Genomic DNA, 23835 nt, shown 5'->3' with positions numbered 1-23835 from the left:
GGCAGCCTTTTCACATGGGACCTGGAAGCTAGTGGCTATCATTGTAGTAGTTGTGCCGTATTTATTTATTTTTTTGCAATCTGTATCCCATTAAGGAGATTTTCTTTTACTTCCTGTCCCATAGCCAAAAAAACAAAGTGAGAGTAGATCCCTCCATGAGGGAATCCTGGTGTGTCACTGTGGTCGCCAAAATTAGTGTCCCCATTGGAAGATTTCCCTTAGTGTTCTGATGTCAACCTAAAATTTTGGAGTTTTTTTTTTTCCTTTCACTTTCGATGGTAATGGTAAACACGAAAAATAGAGAGGATGAATCTCCCAGGGGCACAGGCAGCAATAAAAACCTGACATGTGTTCTAATCTCTCTCCTCTCTGTCCAAAATTAAAAAAAAAAAAAAGTTTTTTTTCTCTAGTCACAGTTTAAAATTTTGAAAATATAACTCCTTTCTAGTGTAGACACCACCAAGTCACTTTGCGCCAGACAGATTCTGGTTCCTCTTTGTTCCTTGAATCTTGACTTCATCAATGTCTGGGTTTAGTTTTACTCTCCCCTCACCAGTGGCGGCCGGTGTGTTGGGGGCGCAGGGGCGCCGCCCCCCCTATACATGCGTCCGACCCCCTAATCTACATTTGGGGCGCTGGACGCATAGAGTTCAATGGGGCTTTTTTTTTAATCACCTGATAAGAGCCAGAGGCTCTAATAGGCTTCAGCAAAGGGTGGACCCGGGGCGCAGAGCAGTGCGCCCCGAGCCCACCCATTGTGTGACAATAGCGAATGAAAATTCGCTATTGTCACATGGATTCTTCTCCTGGTCAATCAGGAAGCGAGGACTCGAGGAGACTGAGGAGAAGCCGCCGCTGCCTGAGGTAAGTGCAGGCTTACGCTGGTCACTCTGCATTGAAAGGGGGCACGCTGGTATCTCTGCATTGAAAGGGGCACGCTGGCATCTCTGCATTGAAAGGGGGCACGCTGGCATCTCTGCATTGAAAGGGGGCACGCTGGCATCTCTGCATTGAAAGGGGGCACGCTGGCATCTCTGCATTGAAAAGGGGCACGCTGGCTTCTCTGCATTGAAAGGGGGCACGCTGGTTTCTCTGCATTGAAAGGGGGCACGCTGGTTTCTCTGCATTGAAAGGGGGCACGCTGGTTTCTCTGCATTGAAAGGGGGCACGCTGGTTTCTCTGCATTGAAAGGGGGCACGCTGGTTTCTCTGCATTGAAAGGGGGCACGCTGGTCTCTGTGCATTGAAAGGGAGCAAGCTGGTCTCTCTGCTTTGAAAGGGGGCAAGCTGGTCTCTCTGCTTTGAAAGGGGGCACGCTATACCTTAATTACTGAAGGCCCCTTTCACACTTTTGTGACCTCAAAGTCACGCAATTTTTTTACAGCGTTTTTTGCCGCAAAGCAATGCCTATTACATTTTTCTGTTTGCGCCCCCCCAAAAATTTTGAGCACCAACCGCCACTGCCCTTAACACTAGTGACTGGCCTCAGGTGATACACAGAGATGAAACAAATAATCCTACATACACTGCACCTGTATCTGCAATCTTCTCTTCTCTACATCAATTCAAATTGCTGAAATATTAAGCTTGTCTGAGCAGTCAGAAATAAGGGAGCGCAGAGCTCTGAGAGCTGATTGGAGGGAAGGGATACACCCCCCCCTCCCTGCCTTTACACAGCACATAGTAAAAGATCTGAGGCTGTCAATCTGCTGGAGCTCCCTCCCCGTCACCATTTTTCTGTCGGTGTCAGGAAAACTTGTCAGAAGGGACTCCTGCTGATACACGCTATAGAGGGACATGCTTTGTTCATATTTCATGTCTAAAGTTCACATCTTCTCTCTTATAAACATTATAACATCATCTTTATAAATGTTTAATAATGCCAATCTACAATTTAATACTTATTGATCATTGCAGGCTTTTTGTTCTTTGCATACCTTATTTTTCTATTCTTCCCCATTCTTCTCAAGGTGCCCGTTTTCACCAAGGACAGATGAATTCATCTCCATTTACTTTTATTTGGCAATATAAAAATAAAAAAAAAAGTTAAAAGAAAAAATAAATAAATAGGCAGTACCACTAATGTGAAAGAATCCTATCAGAAGAAACATGCAGAAGAGGTTTTTTTGGCTAACCAGCTGGTATCTTCCTGTTCCTTCTCCTAAGTGAAACTTTAACCTTTAATAGTATTTAATGGATGACAAGTTCACTCAACATAGTTGCTGGAAGAAGAAAAAAAAGGCAAATTCTTGTGACCCATTGATAACCTGTATTTAAATCCATATTTTTATTCCTTTTGGATAGTATGTGAAGCATTAGAACTGTCAGGTGCTTACTTCTGACTCTGTTGGGGAGATTTACCCTCTCTCTTTGTTCCGATGACCACTGTCCCTAAAACAGAAAGTGATGGGGAATCCTAAAATTTCCAGTTGTCACCAGAACAGGGATAGAGAGAAAATCTCCCAGTGGGGACATCCTTGACACTAATACCTGTCTAAGATGAGGGGTCTCCAAACTTTCTAAACAAAGAGCCAGTTTACTGTGCTTAAGACTTTAGGGGGGCCAGTGGGAACGTAAACTGTCCTGACGTCCAGTGGGAGTAAACAATGCCCTATCTTTTGTGTCAATGGAAGGAATAGTGCCCCATCATTGGTGTCAATGGAAGGAATCGTGCTGCATCATTGGTGTCAGTGGAAGGAATCATGCTGCCTCGTTGGTGTCACTGAAAGGAATAATGCCCCATTGTCGGTGTCACTGAAAGGAATAATGCCCCATCGTTGGTGTCTCTGAAAGGAATAATGCCCCATCGTTGGTGTCTCTGAAAGGAATAATGCCCCATCGTTGGTGTCTCTGAAAGGAATAATGCCCCATCGCTGGTGTCTCTGAAAGGAATAGTTCCCCATCGTTGGAGTCAGTCGAAAGGATAGTACCCCAAAGTTTGTGTCAGTGGGAGGAATAGTGCCCCATCATTGGTGTCAGTGGGAGGAATAGTGCCCCATCATTGGTGTCAGTGGGAGGAATAGTGCCCCAAGGGCCAAATAAAAGCAAGCAAAGGGCCACATCCGGCCCCCGGACTGCAATTGGGAGACCACTGATCTAAGAGGTGGCTTCCCCTCACGTTATGAGATTATGATCAGTTTCTATTGGGCCTTTTGGAAAGGAAGTGAAGGAATAGCTAAGATAAGAATCCAGCTTGTATATGTATAATGCTATTTACAGTGCTTAGTCCTGATTAGTTGGTTAGTTCCAGCCTTCACTTTTTTGCTTTTAGGAATATGAAAAAGTGTGTTTTACAGAGAAGTAAGTGTGGAGTGTGGTGGAAACAAGGGTCAAAGATGAGATGTGTTAAAATCCAGTGTGCAGTCTCTCCAGAATGCAGCTGACTTGTCATATTTCATGTACTGTGAATAGGCGCTTAGTGTTTAGTCGACCTCAAAGTTCAAAACCATCTCAGGTGTATTTCAGGAGGCGAACTAGCACTACGCAAGACACATCACTTCTAATTACTTTTTTAGGAAGGGCTCAAAAATCCTGGAATTTGTAATGTCAAAACCTAGAAGTTGGTAGAATATCTAGCCAGACAAAGACCGCTATGATAAGGAATAATGTAAAAAATAAATAAATTAAAACTTTTCTCAATGACAGTTGCCTGCAAAATTGATTTTTTTTTGTCATATTATATTTGCAGACAACCACCAAGGAGAAGGAGACCTTTTCTTCCCTACTTCATCAATCCCCACTTATTCAGATGGGTCCAGCAAAGGACAAGATAGTTGCTGGGACAATCTTCCTTGTTGTTGACGATGATCTGTACATCGATTTTGGGGGCAAGTTTCACTGTGTATGCAAGAGGCCCGAGCAAGATGGAGAGTGAGTAGAGAAAAGCTACATTTTCTTTTTTTTTTTTTTTTGTGCAAATTACTTGTACCTGGGGTTGTCCTGCTAGCTAAAGAAAAGTAATGACCACAATGCTGATTGTCAGATTGTCATTATGACTTTCCACTATCCTCCCATTTAGATCATTTTTCAGCTCTGTATAAAGAGAGAGAGTATTGATTTTGATGGAAAGTCATTTGGTTTACTTTATTCTGGAAATAGATCATCACAGGCTGCCCGACTCTTCACAGAATGGAGAAAAAAAAGCAAGCTTGTCAAGGTTCAATTTTTGTGCTGAAAATGTTAAATGAATATATTTATGGTGGTTCTAATGGTAGAAGGTTTTTTCACCTTTTTTATATGCCCTCTTCATTAAGGTGAAAAAAACCTTCTGTGTGCAGCTGTCTCCCCAGCCATCCTTATACTTACCTGAGCCTGATCTCAGTCCAGCTCTTTGCCCGAGAGTTGCGTCTCTCTCGGCTCACGCTCTCCCCACTGGAGATTGAGGCAGCAATGGGAGACATTGGCTCCTGCTGCTGTCAATCACAGCCAGTGAAGAGAGCAGGGGGATGGGGTCAAGCCACACTGTGTGTCAATGGACTCAGGTGCGAGCCCACGTGAGTGCCCTCAGAGGGTTAGGAGCCAGGAACGCCAATGGGTGACCCCTGGAGAGGAGGATTGGGCATTTTTTTGGGGAAAAAAATTCTTTAGCGTCTCTAAGAATTTTGATAGAAGGAGCTTTGGCTAATATATTTCAGCATTAAATGTATCCAGGTCAGTCTGTGTATGTGAAGATTTTCTCCTTTTATGCATTCCACAGTAGACAAAAACTGCCCATGATAAAATACAGGAGAAATAAGAATATACAGTGATCACAGCATTGTCACTTACATATAGTAGAAGACAGTGGGAAGAAAGATAAATTCCAATCAAGTTCGGTCATTGCTCGCATTGTTGCATTAAACCAAGGACAGGATAAGCCTATTGCTACCGGCAATTGTTGGTATCCATGCTATATTTTTTAAAAATAGTATGCAAGGAAGGGTAAAAAAAGACAAAACCAAGGGAGGGTAGAAAAAAGGGAGGTAGGGTGATTTGGGAGGCCCAACGACCGTAAAGAAACTGGATGACGAGGGGAGGATCTGAAAAAAGAGCACTTCTCCATCGTTTCATGTATAAGAAGTGGCTGCTATAAGTCTCTATTCAAGAGGTACAAATGTTCTCAGGGTGTGCAGTAAGAAGGTCATGATATTCTTGTGTAAAACTGATTGCTCCAATAAAACTAGGTAGAATTAAATATTTTCTTCTCTGTGATTACAAAGATGCTATAAAGTCCTCCACATCCAAACGGCTCAATTTTTCTCTTCAGCTTAAGGACTGTGCATTTTACTATTTTTTTTTTTCTTTTTTTTTTTTTTCTTTTACATTTCACCAATGATCAGCAGATTGTGGGTGCAATGCCAGCATCCTGCTGACAATCAGTGCACAGTCTCTCTGTACCTCCGATATGGGAAGGCAGCTACTGCATGGGAGGAAGAATCAATGAACTACGAGGCACCAGTGCCTTCACAGTCACTATAAGCCGTCCGCCGCAATGGCTGATGGTACCTATAGTCTATTCATTCACAGGAATCTGTGTGGGCAGAGACCTGTACAGCTACACTCTTTTTTAAATTGCTACAGCAGGTGTGTGGAGAAGATCTCTCGCCTGCTGTCACAGGGAGGGGAGCGCTGGTGGGTGGATGGGAGCATGGTGCATGTTCCACTGTGAATGCGGGTGCAACATGTTCCTTAAGGTGAACCTATTCTTTAAAACGGGGTTTCTCAACTAGGGTTCCTCCTAAGGTTGCTAGGGGTTCCTTGAGCAATGGGCATTTTCTGCCTCTCCGATATGTTCCCAATGACATCATTGTTCCTTTTAGCTGTCTGTAAGGGGGTAATTCTTCCCAATGATGACAAGAGTAAGAAACATTCTTCCCACTGGCTGTCGCACTAATGTGTCATGAATTGTAGATTTTTAATTTTTAGCAGGGGTTCCCCGAGACCAGAAATGTATTTCAAGGGTTCCTCTGTGTTGAAAAGGTTGAGAAAGGCTGCTTTAAAGGAATAAAGGCTGTTTACATAGCAAAGTGAACATTCACTTTGAATAGTGGATGTTTACTTAGCAAAGTAAAGGTGATGCAGTTTTCACTTTGAATACACAAACATGTGATGAGGAATTAAGGAAAAGGATCTTTGCTAGCAAATGATTGGTTGAGTAAGGTGAACATTGCCTCATCTTATTTACTAAGCCCCGTTAATTGTTCACTTTTCAAAGTGAATATTACCTTTTGCTAAGTGAGCAATGTCTATTACTTTAGTAAGTCAACTCCATTGCAGTGAGATGTGCAGTCCCCATCATCAGGCGTCTGCTTGCAAGTCCTAGTTTCTAATGTACAGTTGTCTGAACATTTTCCTTTAGACCTATAGAGAGGGATGGGTGGAGCACACTGCAACTTATAAGGTAGAAAACCACATCCGACAGTATATTGTAGTCACAAAGGGTAACTGGCAGTCATGGGTTTGCTCAGTAAAGGCCATTTGCTTCCATTGTTACGGAGTAGCACAGTGCCTACTCTGTGGGATCACTTTACTGAATTGCTTGTGTAATAACGGGCTGTCTGCACTTGTTCTCAGAGGAGCCTTCCCTGCACGTCTTGTCTCTGCCACCTGAACCCTGATCTCTACAGACAGTGCCAAAGGATTAGTTCTGTCAAGTGTCTGACACGGAAAGCGCCAGCCAGCCGTGCAATCTAAGACATTGATATTTACTTTTCATGTCACTATGGTTCCTGTGGGCTTTTTATTTATGTACACAAGGAAATCGAACCTAATCAAGTCCTTTTATAAGGCGCTAATTTACACACTCAGATATGTGTAAATGTAAACATATTTTTGCAATTGATTAATTCAATTGCAGTTGTGCACTTCAGACTAACATTAGTGCATTTTAAAAGGAGGCCATGTCTGACTTCTGTGCAGGAAGGAGTCTGCGCCTTCCAAAGCCTGCCCTGTGCCCTAGTGCAGTCTGCACCTTCCAAAGCCTGCCCTGTGCCCTAGTGCAGTCTGCACCTTCCAAAGCCTGCCCTGTGCCCTAGTGCAGTCTGCACCTTCCAAAGCCTGCCCTGTGCCCTAGTGCAGTCTGCACCTTCCAAAGCCTGCCCTGTGCCCTAGTGCAGTCTGCACCTTCCAAAGCCTGCCCTGTGCCCTAGTGCAGTCTGCACCTTCCAAAGCCTGCCCTGTGCCCTAGTGCAGTCTGCACCTTCCAAAGCCTGCCCTGTGCCCTAGTGCAGTCTGCACCTTTCAAAGCCTGCCCTGTGCCCTAGTGCAGTCTGCACCTTTCAAAGCCTGCCCTGTGCCCTAGGGCAGTCTGCACCTTCCAAAGCCTGCCCTGTGCCCTAATGCAGTCTGCACCTTCCAAAACCTGCCCTGTGCGCTAGTGCAGTCTGCACCTTCCAAAGCCTGCCCTGTGCCCTAGTGCAGCAGGAAAAGTAAGACCCATTGAGAGACTCCGTGATAAAGGAACTCAGGATTGAAGATCCCAATGAAATTTCTAAAGCCTGCTGGTGATTTCTTTCCTCATGCGTAAACCCAAAAATTGATATTGGGATGATCTGGCCCTTTTTTATATCAGACATTGTGGTGAAAAAATATTTTAGATAAGTAATGGTCATGATGATTGGTCAGGGGTCATGTACACTACTGCTGGCCTTTCACTTTGATTCCAGGTGACTGTTCTGTGAGACAATGGGGGCAATTTATTAAAACTGGTTGTCACAAAATCTGATGCAGGTGTGCATAGTAACCGATATGCTTCTAGATTTTAGCCCTCGTTCGTGTTGGAGGCGGGTTTGAAATTGTATGATTTCAAACCCACATTTCATTGCAAGTTTAGGGGTGATTTGAAGGACATCTGTGCGGGTTCATACACCGATGTCTATTGAATTCGCCTCCGAAGTCACCAAAAGTAGTGCAGGAACTACTTTTGGAAATCAGTGCAGCACCGCAAAGTTGGTGTTGCACTGATTTGGACGGTGCCATTGCCGGCAATAGGCTGTGATTTGGCATGCGATTTGAAATGTCAAATTGCCCCGATGTAAACAGGGGCTTATTGTCAAAGCTTAATTGAACAAGCTGAAGTTGGAAGCTGCACCATTTTTAGTAAATCTCCCCCAATTTATACTTGCATACTGGTGCTGACAAGTAGACAGAGCTCATGGTTTTCCCCCAGGATATTATTAATGATAAATAATGCTGTATTTCAAATGATTGTCCTTAAAAAAAGCATATTTTTGGACTTTCAAAACCCACTTTTAAAGCAGGGCAAGAAGGAGGTCATCTGCAGGTATAATACTCCTGTCAATGAATTCTGTATGATCACAGAAGTGTCTCAAACTGATGTCTTGGACCCAAGCCCAGAGTCCATCGGCCCTGGACCTTATGCACTTTTGAAGCCATTTTTCATCCTCCTTTGAGAGTATCCAAGTTCCTTAAAGTGTACAAATGTCCCTTCCAGGAAAGTGTTAGGGTTCACCTAGATGAGTGGCATCAATATACATCGGCATATCTTGTCAGATGTGAGCAACTGCTGATTATTTTTTATGCTGCAAATGACCTGGTGCCTAAGCATGAAATTTGTCCGATGCCTATGTTGTTAAATGTTATGATCACTTGGTGATGTGGTTCCCATTGGAGGTAAAGTCTGCAGTGACTTTCTTATGCCAAATCTGAATTACTTGGGTTTATTTAAAATGCAGTAAAAAAAAAGTGAGCTTACTGAACTGGCTATGCTGTCTGGCTAAGAACATGGATCACAAGCTTGGCTGCTAAAACAGCTTGCATATAGGCAATTCAACTTTGTATTTAGCTGTTTGCTAGGAGCACAGCTTTACTAAATGTTGTATATGGCTGATTCTAGTTCCTCAGATGAATGCTCTTAAAAGAGAAGTATACTGAGAACTGATCAAAGTCCACTGAGTCCATTCAACTCTATGCACTGCAGTGTGTTGAACCTTGCTGCGATTAGTTGTGTTTCATAGAAATGCATAAATGCTGCATTTTTACATAGCGCACACCACAATTGTTCCTTGTGTTAAGTCGATATTGTTCTATTAGTATTAATAATATATGCAGACCAACGTAGCTCCATAGGCATGGTGTGACCAAACCTTGGGCATGAACTTTAGTTTCGCCTTACGTTTATGTGGTGCATTAATGCACATTTTGTGTTAGCCCGGGTTCACACTTGTCAGGTTCCGGATAGGAATCTCACCACATTCCTATTCAAATCACATGCAATTCTTTGCAGTGCAATTTGAGCCCATTCCTTTTAAATGAGCTCAATTTGCACCGCACAAAAAAGGTGCAGGCATTTTCTTTTTTTTTGCACCAGAATTGGATATACATGATTTTGTGCAGCTGGCCTGCAAGTGTCACTTATGCTGGCCATACACGTATAGATTTTCATCCGGAAATTTTTGTTTCAAGAAAGTTCGTTTGATCTTCTAATCGTTAGTGGGGTTAAATAGATGTCCCTTTTCGACTGCAGCAACAGGAAAATTCGTAGGGGCAGAAGGGAAAACTTTTCTCGATCAACGAATTTTCTTATCGTTCAGAAATTACATTCATTTTAAAATTAAATGTTAACAGCAAAAGACAATTTTCGAACGACATTCGTATATTCAACGAATGTTCAAAGAATTTTCGTACGAATGTTCCACGAATATTCTCGTCCAAAAATCTATACATGTATGGCCAGCATAAGTGTCCGATTTGTCTGCCTCAATGTCGCTGATCGCTGCCTTTTACTAGTAAAAAAATAAATAAATAAATACAAATTCCAGTAGATATCCCATAGTTTGGTTTGCACGAAAGTTATAGCATCAACAATCAATAGGGGCTTATTGGAGTTATTTTACCAAAAATATGTAGGCGAATACGTATTGGTCTAAATTTATGGAGAAATGTATCTATTTTTTTTTTTTTTTTTTTTTATCGCATATGTTATGTTTTATAATGGAAAGTAAACTTTTTTTTTTTCTCAAAATTTTCATTTATTGTATTTTTGTTTATAGCACAAAAAATAAAAAAACACAGTGGTAATCACAAACCACCAAATTAAATCTCTATTTGTAAGAAAAAAATGATATAGGTTTCATTTGTGTACACTGTACAGCAGGGGTAATGAATTAAAATTCAAGGAGGTCCGGTCGCCAAAATTCTCTTTGGGCCGAGGTCCGAATCTGAAGTCTGTGCTATGACTCAGAAAGATGGGCAAAACAAAACGTGTCCATCAGCGTTGCTCTTAACATAAAATATGCCCATTAGAGTGCCCCTTAACATAAAATGTGTCCATCAGCGTGACCCTTAACATAAAATAAGGGGCACTCTGATGGGCACATTTTGTTAGGGGGCACTCTGATGGGCACATTTTATGTTATGGGCACATTTTATGTTAAGGGGCACTCTGATGGGCACATTTTACACATTTTTTGTTAGAGAGCACTCTGATGGGCATATTTTATGTTAGGGGGCACTCTGATGGGCAAAACAAAACGTGTCCATCAGCGTTGCTCTTAATATAAAATATGCCCATTCGAGTGCCCCCTAACATAAAATGTGTAAAACTGCCCCCATAAAATGTGCCCATCAGAGTGCTCCTTAGCATAAAATTTGCCCATCAGCGTGACGCTTAACATAAAATAAGGGGCACGCTGATGGGCACATTTTATGTTAGGGGTACTCTGATGGGCACATTTTATGTTAGGGGGGCACTCTGATGGGCACATTTTATGTTAGGCACTCTGATGGTCAAAAGAAAACGTGTAAATCAGCGTTGCTCTTAACACAATATATGCCCATCAGCGTGACCCTTAACATAAAATATGCCCATCAGCGTAAAATAAGGGGCACGCTGATGGGCACATTTTATGTTAGGGGGCACTCTGATGGGACCTTTTTTTTTTTGGGGTACTCTAATGAGCACTACAAAATATGCCCATCACTTTAAAAACCTCTCATCAGCTTTAAGTGCAGCTTTGAAATTGGGGACCACATTGCTTTTTCCCCTTGTGCTCCACCTACCTGGAGCCAGTAGTCGAGCCAGGAGCCATGAGCAGCAGGGGGCGGGGCGCGCACATAATGTCACGCCCCAACTCGCTGCCCGGCTGAATGGGAGCCGCAGTCAGGAGCAGGGGGCGGGGCGCGGGTGATGTCACGCCCCTACTCGCGGCCCGGCAGGACACCGGCTGGGAGTGAGTCGGTATCCACAGTAAGGAGGGGGCATGGCACACACACAGCACGTCACTGGTTGCTGGGACACCTGCGGTCCCAGCAAACCAGTGACTGATAACAGGAGGCGGCCTCGCGGTCCGGGCGGAAGCATCGCGCGGGCCACCATTTAGTGACGGCCGCTGTACAGCATTGCATGACCGCACAATTGTTAAGTAATGCTGTGCTATATTGCAAAAAATGGTCTAGTCATGAAGAAGGGTAAATCTTTCAGAGGTCTAGTGGTTAATTTAACATGGGCACTGGTGCTAAATTGCATAAAGAGAGCGCGATTTTTATTGCGGTGAGGAAAACACTCAGGATTCACTTCGTTTTCCACACCACATTTATATGAACAGGGGCTTCAGGCAGCCTGTTGAAATCAATGGACTTCCGATATACAAAACATCCCAATTGTGGTCCATTACAGTGAATGTTCTTTGGGGTGCTATTCAAAATAAAAACAATGATTCAAAACATGACATGCATTGCCACACCATATACTGTAGATGCAACCCTGGCCCTAAAATAAATGTCCATCTATTTGACCTTATTTCTTGTTACATCCACACTGTTGTAGCAAGTTTTCCAGGCCTATGGACTGATGTTGGTCTGCCATTAGTACCGGTACTTTCCTCAGCCCATGTGAGCTGTGACCCTGGGTGTGACACTGAAGCAGCGACAACTCTGGCAGCTTGGCTTGTGGTTTTTATTGGAATAAAAGGAATGGGAGAAGGGAATGAGTGGGATACTCCTTGAGGCTTAAGCTAATTACAATTGGGACTTTTACTCCTGAAATGCCCGTTGGCGCTTCCTTGACGCCAGCCGGCCCCAACCAACGCTCACGGACACTGAGAACACTCTGTAGAACAAAAGAAGTGCTGAATCCTCATCTTATAGTCAAGAAGATCCAAGACTGAGAACTGTAGAACTCCTGACACTGTTGTACTGTGAAAATCACTGAATACTTTCCCCCGCCTGGCACAGCTTGAGGTAGTATATTGTAGAACTCTGTATAGCTGTCACTGAACCTGGCATGCTCTGTACAATTCAGGGCCCAAACTGCAGGTGCCCCCTTTGACTTTGAACTCTTCAGGGTCCCCTGACTATGTACCCCCTCTGTAGCTTCAGGGTCCTCAACCCAGGTACCCCCTTTACAGCTAGCTGACACTGGATCCCAGAACCTCTTCCGGAGTGGTCCCCTCTAACTTCAGGCGAACCCCCAGGGGCAATCCTCAGTACTCACGACCTGTGTAAGCTTTCCTGGGACTGGACCCCTCTCTCTCTCTCCCTCTCCCTCTCTCTCTCTCTCTCTCTCTCCACAGGCTCTCAGGACACCGGATCCCCTCAGCTCAACTCAGCACTCTCTGGATCCTCAGGCGACACCCCGAGACATCCACCTTCCTCAGACAGGAGGAGAGACAGCCGCACTCTCCTTTCTGGGACTCTGCTCCCGCCAAAGACGCCGTGCCACGCACTTCCCCCCCAAACTTCTACCCACTCCCAGAATCCTTTGCAGCATAATCTGCCTTCTGGGGTAGTTACAAGCTGGGATGTGTCCCCCTGATTGGGCTTCCCACACTGCCCTATGAGAATCCTCTCACAGTAGCCTTTGGGGATACTTCTCCCCTCAGCAGGCACATCTGGAAGCCCTGACACCCTAACTAATAAATCACAGCCCTGCTGTTAGGCAGACAAGGCCCACTATAGTATTACCTAGCACCTACCTGTAGGGTGCTGCACTGTATTTAGAGCAGGCAGTTTGCCGTTGTGCCTAACCCCCTTTAGGCTACATGTACAGGGGACGTTTTAAAAAGTCCTTTGAATGCTGAAATTTTACAGCTATGTAAAGTACGTTTAAAACGTCTGCTGTGTCGCGTTTGCAGCCACGTTTAGCGGCATTTAGCGGACGTTTGCGCTCAGATCCGTTTTTAGAGGTCAAAAAATCATTCCCCTTTAAACAGTAAAAACGCAAGCGCTAAACACAGGTGACCGCTTTCGGTCGCGTTTTGCATTTGAAACGCCGGTAAACACACGTTCTGAACATCCTGAACGCAAATAATTGCTTTCCAAAAAACAACACTGAACTCAACTGCCTGTAAATGACTGTAAACCACTCAGTGTACATGGACAGATAAGATAACATAGAGGAGGGTTCAGGGGCTTCTGAAAAAAATGCCCAACTGCTCCTAAACGTCCGTTTACAAGTAGCAGTGTACATGAGGCCTTAAGCCTAGTACACACGTAACGATTTTCCGCCGACCGGTCATCCGTATTTTATCCAGAGTGGTGTTTTGTTGGTTGGAATGTGCCTAGACTGCACTGGACTTTTGTCGACCGACAAAATTCTACTTCAGTAGTGATGTCATGTGTTGGTTTGCTTTCTTTGTGTTCTTTCTTCTCTGAGCATGCCCAGTCTTGCTCATAAGATTTTTCCCTTTCGAAATCTGTACTGACTGCACGAAAATCGGCCGTGTTTTGACGGAGGACAAAAATTTTATAGCCTGCACACCAGATTTTTTTCGGCCGAAAAGTCGGTGTCGGAAGCATCATACTAACAAGCCGAAAATCGGCAGATCGGTCGTCGGGCGAAAATTCCCTGCCGAATTTCGACGCGTGTGTACGAGGCTTTACTCTTACAGAATCTGGGAGTGCTTAACCCTGCCTGTTCCTGCCACATCATTCATCTACAGGAATCTATGAATACAAAAAACACAAGACCCATCTGTCTCAGCTGGCAGAGGGACTCGTAGTTCTCAATGGGGCATAAGAGTGATGACATTAACACACTTGTAGTACATTGACAATTCTGGAAAAGCAGGAGAAAATGGGACTTAATTGAAGAACAACTGGACATAAAAATTAATACTGTATTTTATTAAATATACATGATGTAAAAACACTGTAACATATACGTATACAGAGGAAAAGCACACAGTAGATACAATAATACATATTACATCCAAAATAAATACAATATTTCTAGGACCAAAAATGGATCACTCAAGAATACAATAGATATGCCATGACATGAATTCACTGTGTGCTCACATTCTTTACATATATTATAATTTTGCTAAACCATCAATTTTGAGTAATTTGTAGGCTCGACGCGTTTCATGGACCTCCGTCCATTCATCAGGGGCTTGAATATATATCTAAAAAATGATGAGACTGTGGGTTGTATTAATATACTAAAGTAAATTGTAAACTAAAATAGAAGGTATGTTGGAATGGACAGCTACCTTAGGCAGTGTCATAAATTCACAAGCCATCCAGTCTGAAAAAAAGGGACCGAAGTGAAATCGGGAAATGCCTGACCCGGGGTTGAGGCGTGGAATCAAAAAAAGAGTAGAAAGGTGAAAAAATAAAAAAGGAAGACAAGCAACATCCCCTAAAAAGAGGGGGGGGGGTTATTATCTAGCACCTTGCTTTCCACCTTCAGTGGTGGGTGCCTTGTCACTATGGCTCCTCCCCCTCCCCCCTTCTTCGCACTGATTCACCACACTTTGTTTGGAATCCCCCCCCCCCTCTTTTTAGGGGATGTTGCTCGTCTCCCTTTTTCATTTTTTCACCTTTCTGCTCTTTTTTGATTCACCCTGGGCCCTATCTGTGAGTCCCAGATATACTGCATGCACTATTTCTCTGGGAATCTTTACTCTTGGTGGTTTATTATTGGCACTTCTTGGGTTTATGTATTTTAGCATATGCAGAGATATGTTTTATTATTAATATATTTTTTTCTATAATTTTTAATATTTTTCTGAGATTGATTCTCTTAATACATTTTTTTTATACCTTGTACTCATCTATTCATGCATATATTTTCAGACTGCTCTTGCTCCCATTGTGCCTTCATCATTCTATTTTGGATTGAAACCCTTGGAGTATGGTTATTTATTTTTACTCTCTCTGTGGTCCTCTCCTCCCTGCTGCCCCCCTGTTGGATGCATTCCACACCTCAGCCCCGGGTCAGGCATTTCCTGGTTTCACTTCGGTCTCTTTTTTTCCAGACTGGATGGCTCGTGAATTTATGACACTGCCTAAGGTAGCTGTCCATTCCAACATACCTTTTATTTTAGTTTACAATTTACTTTAGTATATTAATGCAACCCACATTCTCATCATTTTTTAGATATATATTCAAGCTCCTGATGAATGGACGGAGGTCCATGAAACGCGTCGAGCCTACAAATTGCTCAAAATTGATGGTTTAGCAAAATTATAATATATGTAAAGAATGTGAGCACAAAGGGAATTCATGTCATGGCATATCTATTGTATTCTTGAGTGATCCATTTTTGGTCCTAGAAATATTGTATTTATTTTGGATGATGTAATATGTATTATTGTATCTACTGCGTGTTTTTCCTCTGTATACGTATATGTTACAGTGTTTTTACATCATGTATATTTATTTAATAAAATACAGTATTCATTTTTATGTCCAGTTGTTCCTCAATTAAAGTCCCATTTTCTCCTGCTTTTCCATATGTTCACACATAGGGATGGAGGCAACTGTACATTTTTATATGGCAAACCATTATCCCCCTTTTTTTTCTACATTGATAATTCCTCCAGCCCCATAACTGAAGATTTGTACAGTACATCGGTATGGACCTGCAGGCTGGGGAATACTCTGCTAAAGCCAGAGCATTGCATTCGCGATCCACTGATTGTGGTTGCAATGGTTTTCATGCACAAAGGTGAAAAAATAATATGGTTGTTTTATTTTTTTTGCCTAAGGTAGAGTTGGCCTTTAAAATCTTAGTGTATCTAACTCCAAGACTCTACTCTTTCCAAAGTTTAGCCTTTAAAATGGAGAACAGGTTCACTTTAAAGCCGCATTTTGTTGTAAGGTTAGGAGGAGGGCACACACACACATTACAGCCAGGACTTGTTATCATCAACACTTTTAATGTATGACAATCAACATGCAGGAAAGTTATTTTTGCACTGTACAGTGTTGCTAAATGAATAGCACACAAGATCTTTCAGCACTGACTGTACAGTTAATATTGACAGCGGTTAATACATCTTTGGCTCTAGTTTTTGTGACAGAGCTACCTATGTTAGTTAGCACATACCGCAGCTGCTGCACGTCTCCAGCGACTCCTATGGCACTTTTCCTTCTCACCCTTTGTATTGTGTGCCAAGGTACAAAGCAGCCGTTCTGCAACAGGCAGCGCTGTAATCCTCCGGAGGCTTGTTTGTTGTGAAACCCGTGACACTGATTCTTCAAGTTAATTTTTCCTGAGAGGTTGCTGACAGCAGGCTGAACCCTGACTGATTCTTTCCCGAGTTTCCTAACAGAATAGAACATGTTCCTGATTAGAGCGTCTGTCGCCTGCTTGTTTGCTGATTTGTTTACATGGTTTCAACTTTGGCTGCCCTGTCTTACCTAGTTATTTTTCCCACACACGTGTGCGATAAAGGGTTGCTTTATGACAGGTGCCACATTTCTTACAATTTTTGATGGCGTTTATGGATATTCTGAAGTTTATAAAGCAAACCGGTGCCTTGCACATGCAGGGCTAAGAAACATGTATACTTCATTGCTCTCATCCCCAGGGGCAGATACTCACTTACCATGTGACCAACCATTAAGGCAGAACTGAAGGCATTTAACAAAACTGTGCAAGCAGACAGGCTATTATGGCAGAAGAGACGTGCGTCTTCTGCAATAAAATGACCCTACCTGCCTGCTCGCAGTCTTCTGTGGCATGTAAACTGAGCTTCGCATGTACAACTCAGCTTAGATCGCTGGTACGGTCCCTGTGTGCCGGGATGAGGGACTCCTGTGCATGTGCAGGAGTTATGTTACCTTGCACCAGCCAATAGAGATGCCGGCAGATCAGCACCGAGGGAGATGTTGCCGGTGATGTACTGTTAGAGAGGAGGTACAGTGGATATAAAAAGTCTACACACCCCTGTTAAAATGTCAGGTTTCTGTTATGTAAAAAAAAATGAGACAAAGAAAAATATCAGAACTTTTTTCACCTTTTAATGTGACCTATAAACTGTACAACTCAATTGAAAAACAAGCTGAAATCTTTTAGGGAGGAGTAAAAAAAAACAAAACGAAAATCTTATGCTTGCATAAGTGTGCACACCCTCTTATACCTGGGGATGTAGCTTTGTTCAGAATTAAGCAGTCACATTCAAACTGTTAAATAGGAGTCCGTACACACCTGCCATCATTTAAAGCGACTCTGATTATACCCAAATAAAGTTCAGCTGTTCTAGTAGGTCTTTCCTGACATTTCCTTGGTTGCATCCTACAGCAAAAGCTATGGTCCACAGAGAGCTTCTAAAGCATCAGAGGGATCTCTTTGTTAAAAGTGATTAGTCAGGAGAAGGGTACAAAAGAATTTCCAAGGCATTAGATATACCATGAAACACAGTGAAAACAGTCATAGTCAATTGGAGAAAATATGGCACAACAGTCACATTACCAAGAATTGGACGTCCCTCCAAAATTGATGAAAAGAGGAGAAGAAAACTGGCCAGGAAGGCTGGCAAGAGGCCTACAGCAACATTAAAGGAGCTGCAGGAATATCTGGCAACTACTGGCTGTGTGGTACATGTGACAACAATCTCCCGTATTCTTCATATGTCTGGGCTATGGGGTAGAATGGCAAGACGGAAACCTTTTCTTACGAAGAAAAACATCCAAGCCCTGCTAAATTTTGCATAAACACATCTGAAGTCTCCCAAAAGCATGTGGGAAAATGTGGTATGGTCTGATGAAACCAAGGTTGAACATTTTTATCTTCATTCCAAAAGTTATGTTTGGCGCAAAAACAACACTGCACATCACTACAAGGTCACTATACCCACAGTGAAGCATGGTGGTGACAGCATCATGCTTGGGGCTGTTTTTCTTCAGCTGGAACAGGGTCCTTAGTCAAGGTAGAGGGGAATTATGAACAGTTCCAAATACCAGTCAATATTGGAACAAAACCTTCAGGCTGCTAGAAAACTGAACATGAAGAGGAACTTCATTTTTCAGCATGACAACGACCCAAAGCATACATCCAAATCACCAGAAGAAGAAGGAAGTTTTGGAATGGCCCAGCCAGAGCCCAGACCTGAATCCGATTGAAAATCTGTGGGGTGATTTGAAGAGGGCTGTGCACAGGAGATGCCCTCGCAATCAGACTGATTTGGCGTGTTTTTTTTTGGAAGGCGACAATTCTGAAAAAAAAAAAATATATATATATATATATATATATATATATATATATATAATATATATATTTTTTTTTTTCACATTCTGCTATATAACATTCCCAAAAAAAAAAAAAAAAACATTAAAAATCTAATTTTTTTTCAACCTTTTAGGCCAATTTGTTTTCGGACAGATTTTTTGTAAAATAAAATCGCAATAAGCGTATCTTGATTGGTTTGCGCAAAAGTTATTGCGTCTTCTTTTTTTTAATTGTTTTTTTATTTATTTTTTTTACTAGTAATGGCGGTGATCAGCGATTTTTAGCGGGGCTGCCATATTGCGGCGGACAGATCGAACCCCTGACTGACATTTTTGACACTTTTAGAGGGACCAGTGACATTACTACAGTAATCAGTGCTAAAAATATGCACTGTTACTGTAATAATGACATTGACAGGGAAGTAGTTAACACAGTGGGTGATCAAGGGTTTAAATGTAAGCCAAGGGAAGTGTTTCTAACTGTATTGGGGTTGGGCTTTTGAAATTTTTACAGAGACCTGTGATCCTATATAGAATTATCATAATCGCTCTATGGTCATTTCAGAGAGAAGGACGGTCAGCTATGTTTACAACTGCCCATCCTTCCCTCTCAGCGGGGAGTGATCGCGGGTGCCTGGCAGCAATCGGCCCTGTGCATCGGCTTCCCCCCTGCCAAGTGGGGGCGGGAGCACGCTGCCGGCGGTGCCCGCTCGCCCCCTAGCACCAGGCGCGCGACTGATGTAGTACTAAGTCGGTTTGCGCAGGAGGGGCTGACTGCCGCAGTAAAACTGCGGCGGACGGTCCTTCAGTGGTTAAAGGTGGAAAAAGTTCTGAAATTATTTTTGTCTCATTTTTTTACATCACTAACACCTGACATTTTAACAGGGGTGTGTAGACTTTCTATATCCACTGTAAGTATAGTGCCTTTAGATCTGCTTTAAAGGATAAGTTCACCTTATTCAGGGTGTACGATGTTAGTGCTGCACCCTCCCCCACGCCCCCTTGATCCCCGATTTGACAGCAGCCTGGGGATCTTCTCGTGTCTGCTGCCACAATTCAAAAAAGGGTTTGTGATTGGGAAACTACAAATACCGACAGCCTCTGCGGCTGTCAGGTTGCATTTCTCATTGAACTACCATGACATGTTTGAAAGTTCCAGTTTGTGTGTAACTGCTTGTACGAGGTACGAGCGCACAGCTTACACACACAGTCTGCAAGAGCCCTCCATAGCACCGACTGTATCTCAAACAAGAAACGGGAGGGAGTCATGTTTAACGTGATTATGTAGTTGGAAGTACTAGGTGTTTTCTTTGTATTTGGCGGTGGGGGAGCGAAGGAAATGTGAGTAAATTCTACTCAGGAGGGAGGCTTTAAACCCATTGGTTTGTTTGCCTTTAGAATGGAAAATTACTTTAATACAGTTAATGGATTAACTTCATTCTTGTTTCTTGCACTGTGGCAATTGAGGTATATATTTGCCTAAAGCATAATTCCAGTAAACAATAAAGAGATAAAAAATAATTATCCCATTAAAAAATAAAATGAAAAGGCCGCTTTTGTTAAATTTTTCACTTTTGAGATGTATCCTTTACAGTAATTCTTTTCTGCCACTAGATGTCCTCGGTCTAATGGCCTGTGTCTTTCATCCCAGTTCAGTCTGTACTAGACCTGCCGGTGAATGGACAGTAATAGGAGAGGCATCACAATGATGAGCTCATCTCTACCACTCTGCTTTCTCTTCCTATCAGCATGCTTTTCATCTGCACATGAGCTGATTTGCTCCTAGACTCCTATCGCACATTTATTTTATTTTTTTTAGGTACAGTACTTGTATAGTGCTGTCAATTTATGCAGCGCTTTACATATACATTGTACATTCACATCAGTCCCTACCCTCAAGAAGCTTAAAATCCAAGGTCCCTAACTCACATTCATACATACACAAAGTAGGGCCAATTTAGACAGGATCCAATTAACCACTTCCCGACCTCCCGCCACCTTTTTACTGCGGCAGGGTGGCTCTCCTGCGCAAACCATCGTAGACCAACGTCGGTCGCGCGCCGGAAGCTAGGGGGCGAGCGCGCGCCGCCGGCGTCGTGCTAACACCCCCACTCGGCAGCGGGGAAGCCAATGCACGGGTCAGGCGGCTCTGATTGCCGTCTGACACCCGCAATCGTTCCCCGCTGAGAGAGAACGGTCAGCTGTTGTAAACACAGCTGACCGTTCTTCTCCCTGAAATGATCATGAAGCCCATGTGATCCTTCTGGATCACATGTCTCTATGGTCATTTCAGAAGCCACGCCCCTCTTCCCCCCCCCCCCCCCACAGTTAGGAACATGTCCCTAGGCTCACATTTAACTCCTTGATCACCCACAGGGTTAACCCCTTCCCTGCCAATGGCATTATTACAGTAACACTGCATATTTTTAGCACTGATTACTGTAGTAATGTCACTGGTACCCCCAAAAATGTCAGGGGACCGATCTATCCGCCGCAGTCCCGCAAAAAATCACAGATCACCGCCATTACTAGTAAAAAAAAAAAAAAAAAACAATAAAAATGACATAAATCTTTGCCGTAGTTAGATGCAATAACTTTTGCACAAACCAATCAAAATACGCTTATTGCAATTTTTTTTTTACCAAAAATATGTAGCCGAAAACAAATTGGCCTATAATTTTCGAAAATTTAGATTTTTACATTTTTTTTTTTTTTTTGAAAATGTCATATAGCAGAATGTGAAAAAATATTATTTTTTTTAAATTGTCGCTCTTTTTTTTTTTGTTTAAAGCGCAAAAACTAAAAATCGCACAGGTGATCAAATACCACCAAAAGAAAGCTCTATTTGTGGGGAAAAAAGGACATCAATTTTTTTTTGGTACAGCATCGCACGAATGCGCAATTGTCCGTTAAAATAACGCAGTGCCGAATCGCAAAATAGGGCCTGGTCAGGAAGGGGGCAAATCCTTTCTGGTTTTAAAGTGGTAATACCAGCATGTCTTTAGAGTGTGGGAGGAAACCCACACAGGCACAAGGAGAACATGCAAACCCCAGACAGGTAGTGTTTTGGTTGGGATTCGAACCAGCGACCCTTTTACTGCTTTCTTCACATTCAGGTACCAAGTCACATTCAGATACTTATACTACATTTAACAAATTACCGTATTTATCGGCGTATAACACGCACTTTTTCCTCCTAAAAATGGAGGAAAAAGCAGCAGTGCGTGTTATATGCCGATATTAAAAAAAAAAAAGGCCAGGAAGCATCGTCGAGAGCAGAAGGTGTGTGGGCCGGGCAGAGGAGAAGGAAGGACTAGCTGTCATTAGAGCAGAATGGGGGTGGGCCGGGCCGAGGAGAAGGGAGAACGAGCGGGCGCAGTCATCGGAAGTCCCGCCTCCTCTGCCGAGACGTGTGACGTCTGTCATAGGCGGGACTTCCGATGACTGCACTCGCTCGTCTCCCTTCTCCTCGGCCCGGCCCGCCCCCTTCTGCTCTTATGACAGCTCGTCCTTCTTTCTTCTCGGCCCGGCCCGCCCCTTCTGCTCTCGCCGCTGATTCCTGGCCTTCTTTAAAACCGATTTGGACAGTTCCAATGGCGCTTGCGAGGCTGCATATTTGGACACTGCGCTTGCGAGGCTGCATATATTGACACTGCTGATGGGCTGCATATATTGGGGCTGCATATATGGACACTGCTGATGAGGCTGCATTCATGGGCACTGGTGAGATGTCCTTTTGATTTAAAAAAAAAAAATGTTCGGAGTTCAAAGCTGTTTATTTTAAATGTAAGCTTTTTTCCTGATTTTTCTCTCCAAATATTGAGTTGGGTGTTATACGCCGGCGCGTGTTATATGCCGATAAATACGTTACATTAAAAACAAGCCTTGCAGTACATTGCAATACCTGCTTACGATGTGAAAAAACCCAATGAAATGAGGAAAAGAGGCATGTGCAAAACTAAAGGTTTGATTTAAACTTAATTTACCTCTGTCCTCCACATCACTGTGTGTGATGTCATTGCCCTTCCAAAAAGATTCCTGGGGAATGCAGAGTGGCCCAGTAATCAAGAGAGACACTCCAGTCTATTGCAGGATTGTCTTTTTTGTGAAATTCTAACTGCGCTGTATGCCCAAGATATCTATTGCACATGCCCAAGATATCTATTGCACACAATTACAGGGGGATTTACCCGAGCATAACACAGTGTGCCGCCATCGACTTGCATTGGCAGCTGTACATATGCAGTTCCACAGCCACCAGGAAGCATTGGGGATTTTACACCATTAGCACACAGGACCTACTAATCGTTTGTGTGCATGAGGCCTAAATGAGTGTAATCTGAAAGCGGAGAGGCTACCTTTTTTTTTTTATTTTTTATAATTTTTTTATTTTTACAAATTAGTGCGTCTGTTGGCAACAGCCATTAGAGATTTCAGAATGATTGGCTACCAGCAATTCTTGGCATGCAGACTAACTAAGGCCTAGGTCTGTCTAGCCCCGATCTGAATCCTCTGCTAAGAGAAGATGCTTGCTGCCATTATTGACCTCTCCTTCTAAAATAGTTTGTTACCCGGCTCTTGTGCTGATCCTTTTCATTTCAATGCAAGCAGGCTTGGCCAAGAAGAAGAATGCGGTCAATGAACTCCTGTTCTGTGTCAGTGACTTAGAATATAATGTATTTTGAAAGCAAGGCAACTACCGTTTTCGGAAACCTACCTGTTGCCTGCAGTTATTTTTCCTTGAAAGGTCAGTCCACCAAAAAGGAATTGGTAGTTTTTTTCAGATTGCTAGGGAGTTAATCCAACCAACAGATTGTCATCTCCTGGGAGCTCTGCCTTTGATGCCTGGGATTGTACTGCTGCTGCCGTCATTTTGATGGGTTCCCACACTCCGTTTGATTTAGTTTTACGACTTGTCTATGCCACGTATGTTGGACTGCGTTCTGCATAGAGCAATGCAGGCTGAATGCAAGGGGACATCAAAAACAGTTGTTTTCAATGTGCCTTGTTCACAACCATATATATGCAGTTGTGTGCGTTTTTGTAAAAAAGAGCAACATGTCTGTATTTCCATACAGAACATTTGACCTCACCGCACCTCCATGCATGTTGCAGCACATTGCAAAATGCCACAGTGCATAGAGTTGAATGAAATGTCAACCAGTATGATGTGTTGTAACAATGCACGCCAGTGTGCATGCACAATATGGAGTATAACACGTACAGGCTGGTGTGACTGAGTCCCTATATTATGGAAAATACAACAAGTGGTGTTGGAACATGCAAAGGTGTGCAAAACACCGAACACACCCAGGCAGATGGGAACAAATCCAGGAATTACGGATTTCACTATTAGAGTATCCAAGACAAATAAGCCAGTAGCTGTCTCGGCCCACCAGCCTCCACTTATAACTAAAAATCTGACTTCTGGGTAATGTGCCC

At 43.1% G+C, this 23835-nt stretch overlaps 1 protein-coding gene across 1 annotated transcript in view; it reads left to right on the top strand.

Moving 5' to 3' along the window:
- Positions 1-23835, top strand: part of LOC309556826 (tumor protein D52-like) — a 227901-nt gene that overhangs the window by 99624 nt on the left and 104442 nt on the right. The window contains exon 6 of the mRNA XM_082259347.1: positions 3688-3869. Coding sequence (XP_082115473.1) covers positions 3688-3869 — 182 coding nt within the window. The remainder of the gene's footprint in view (positions 1-3687; positions 3870-23835) is intronic.

The sequence above is a fragment of the Pelophylax lessonae genome (genome assembly GCF_965119305.1).
Source record: "Pelophylax lessonae genome assembly, chromosome: 5".
Taxonomy (NCBI): Eukaryota; Metazoa; Chordata; class Amphibia; order Anura; family Ranidae; genus Pelophylax; species Pelophylax lessonae.
This window is presented reverse-complemented; position numbering and strand designations above follow the sequence as displayed.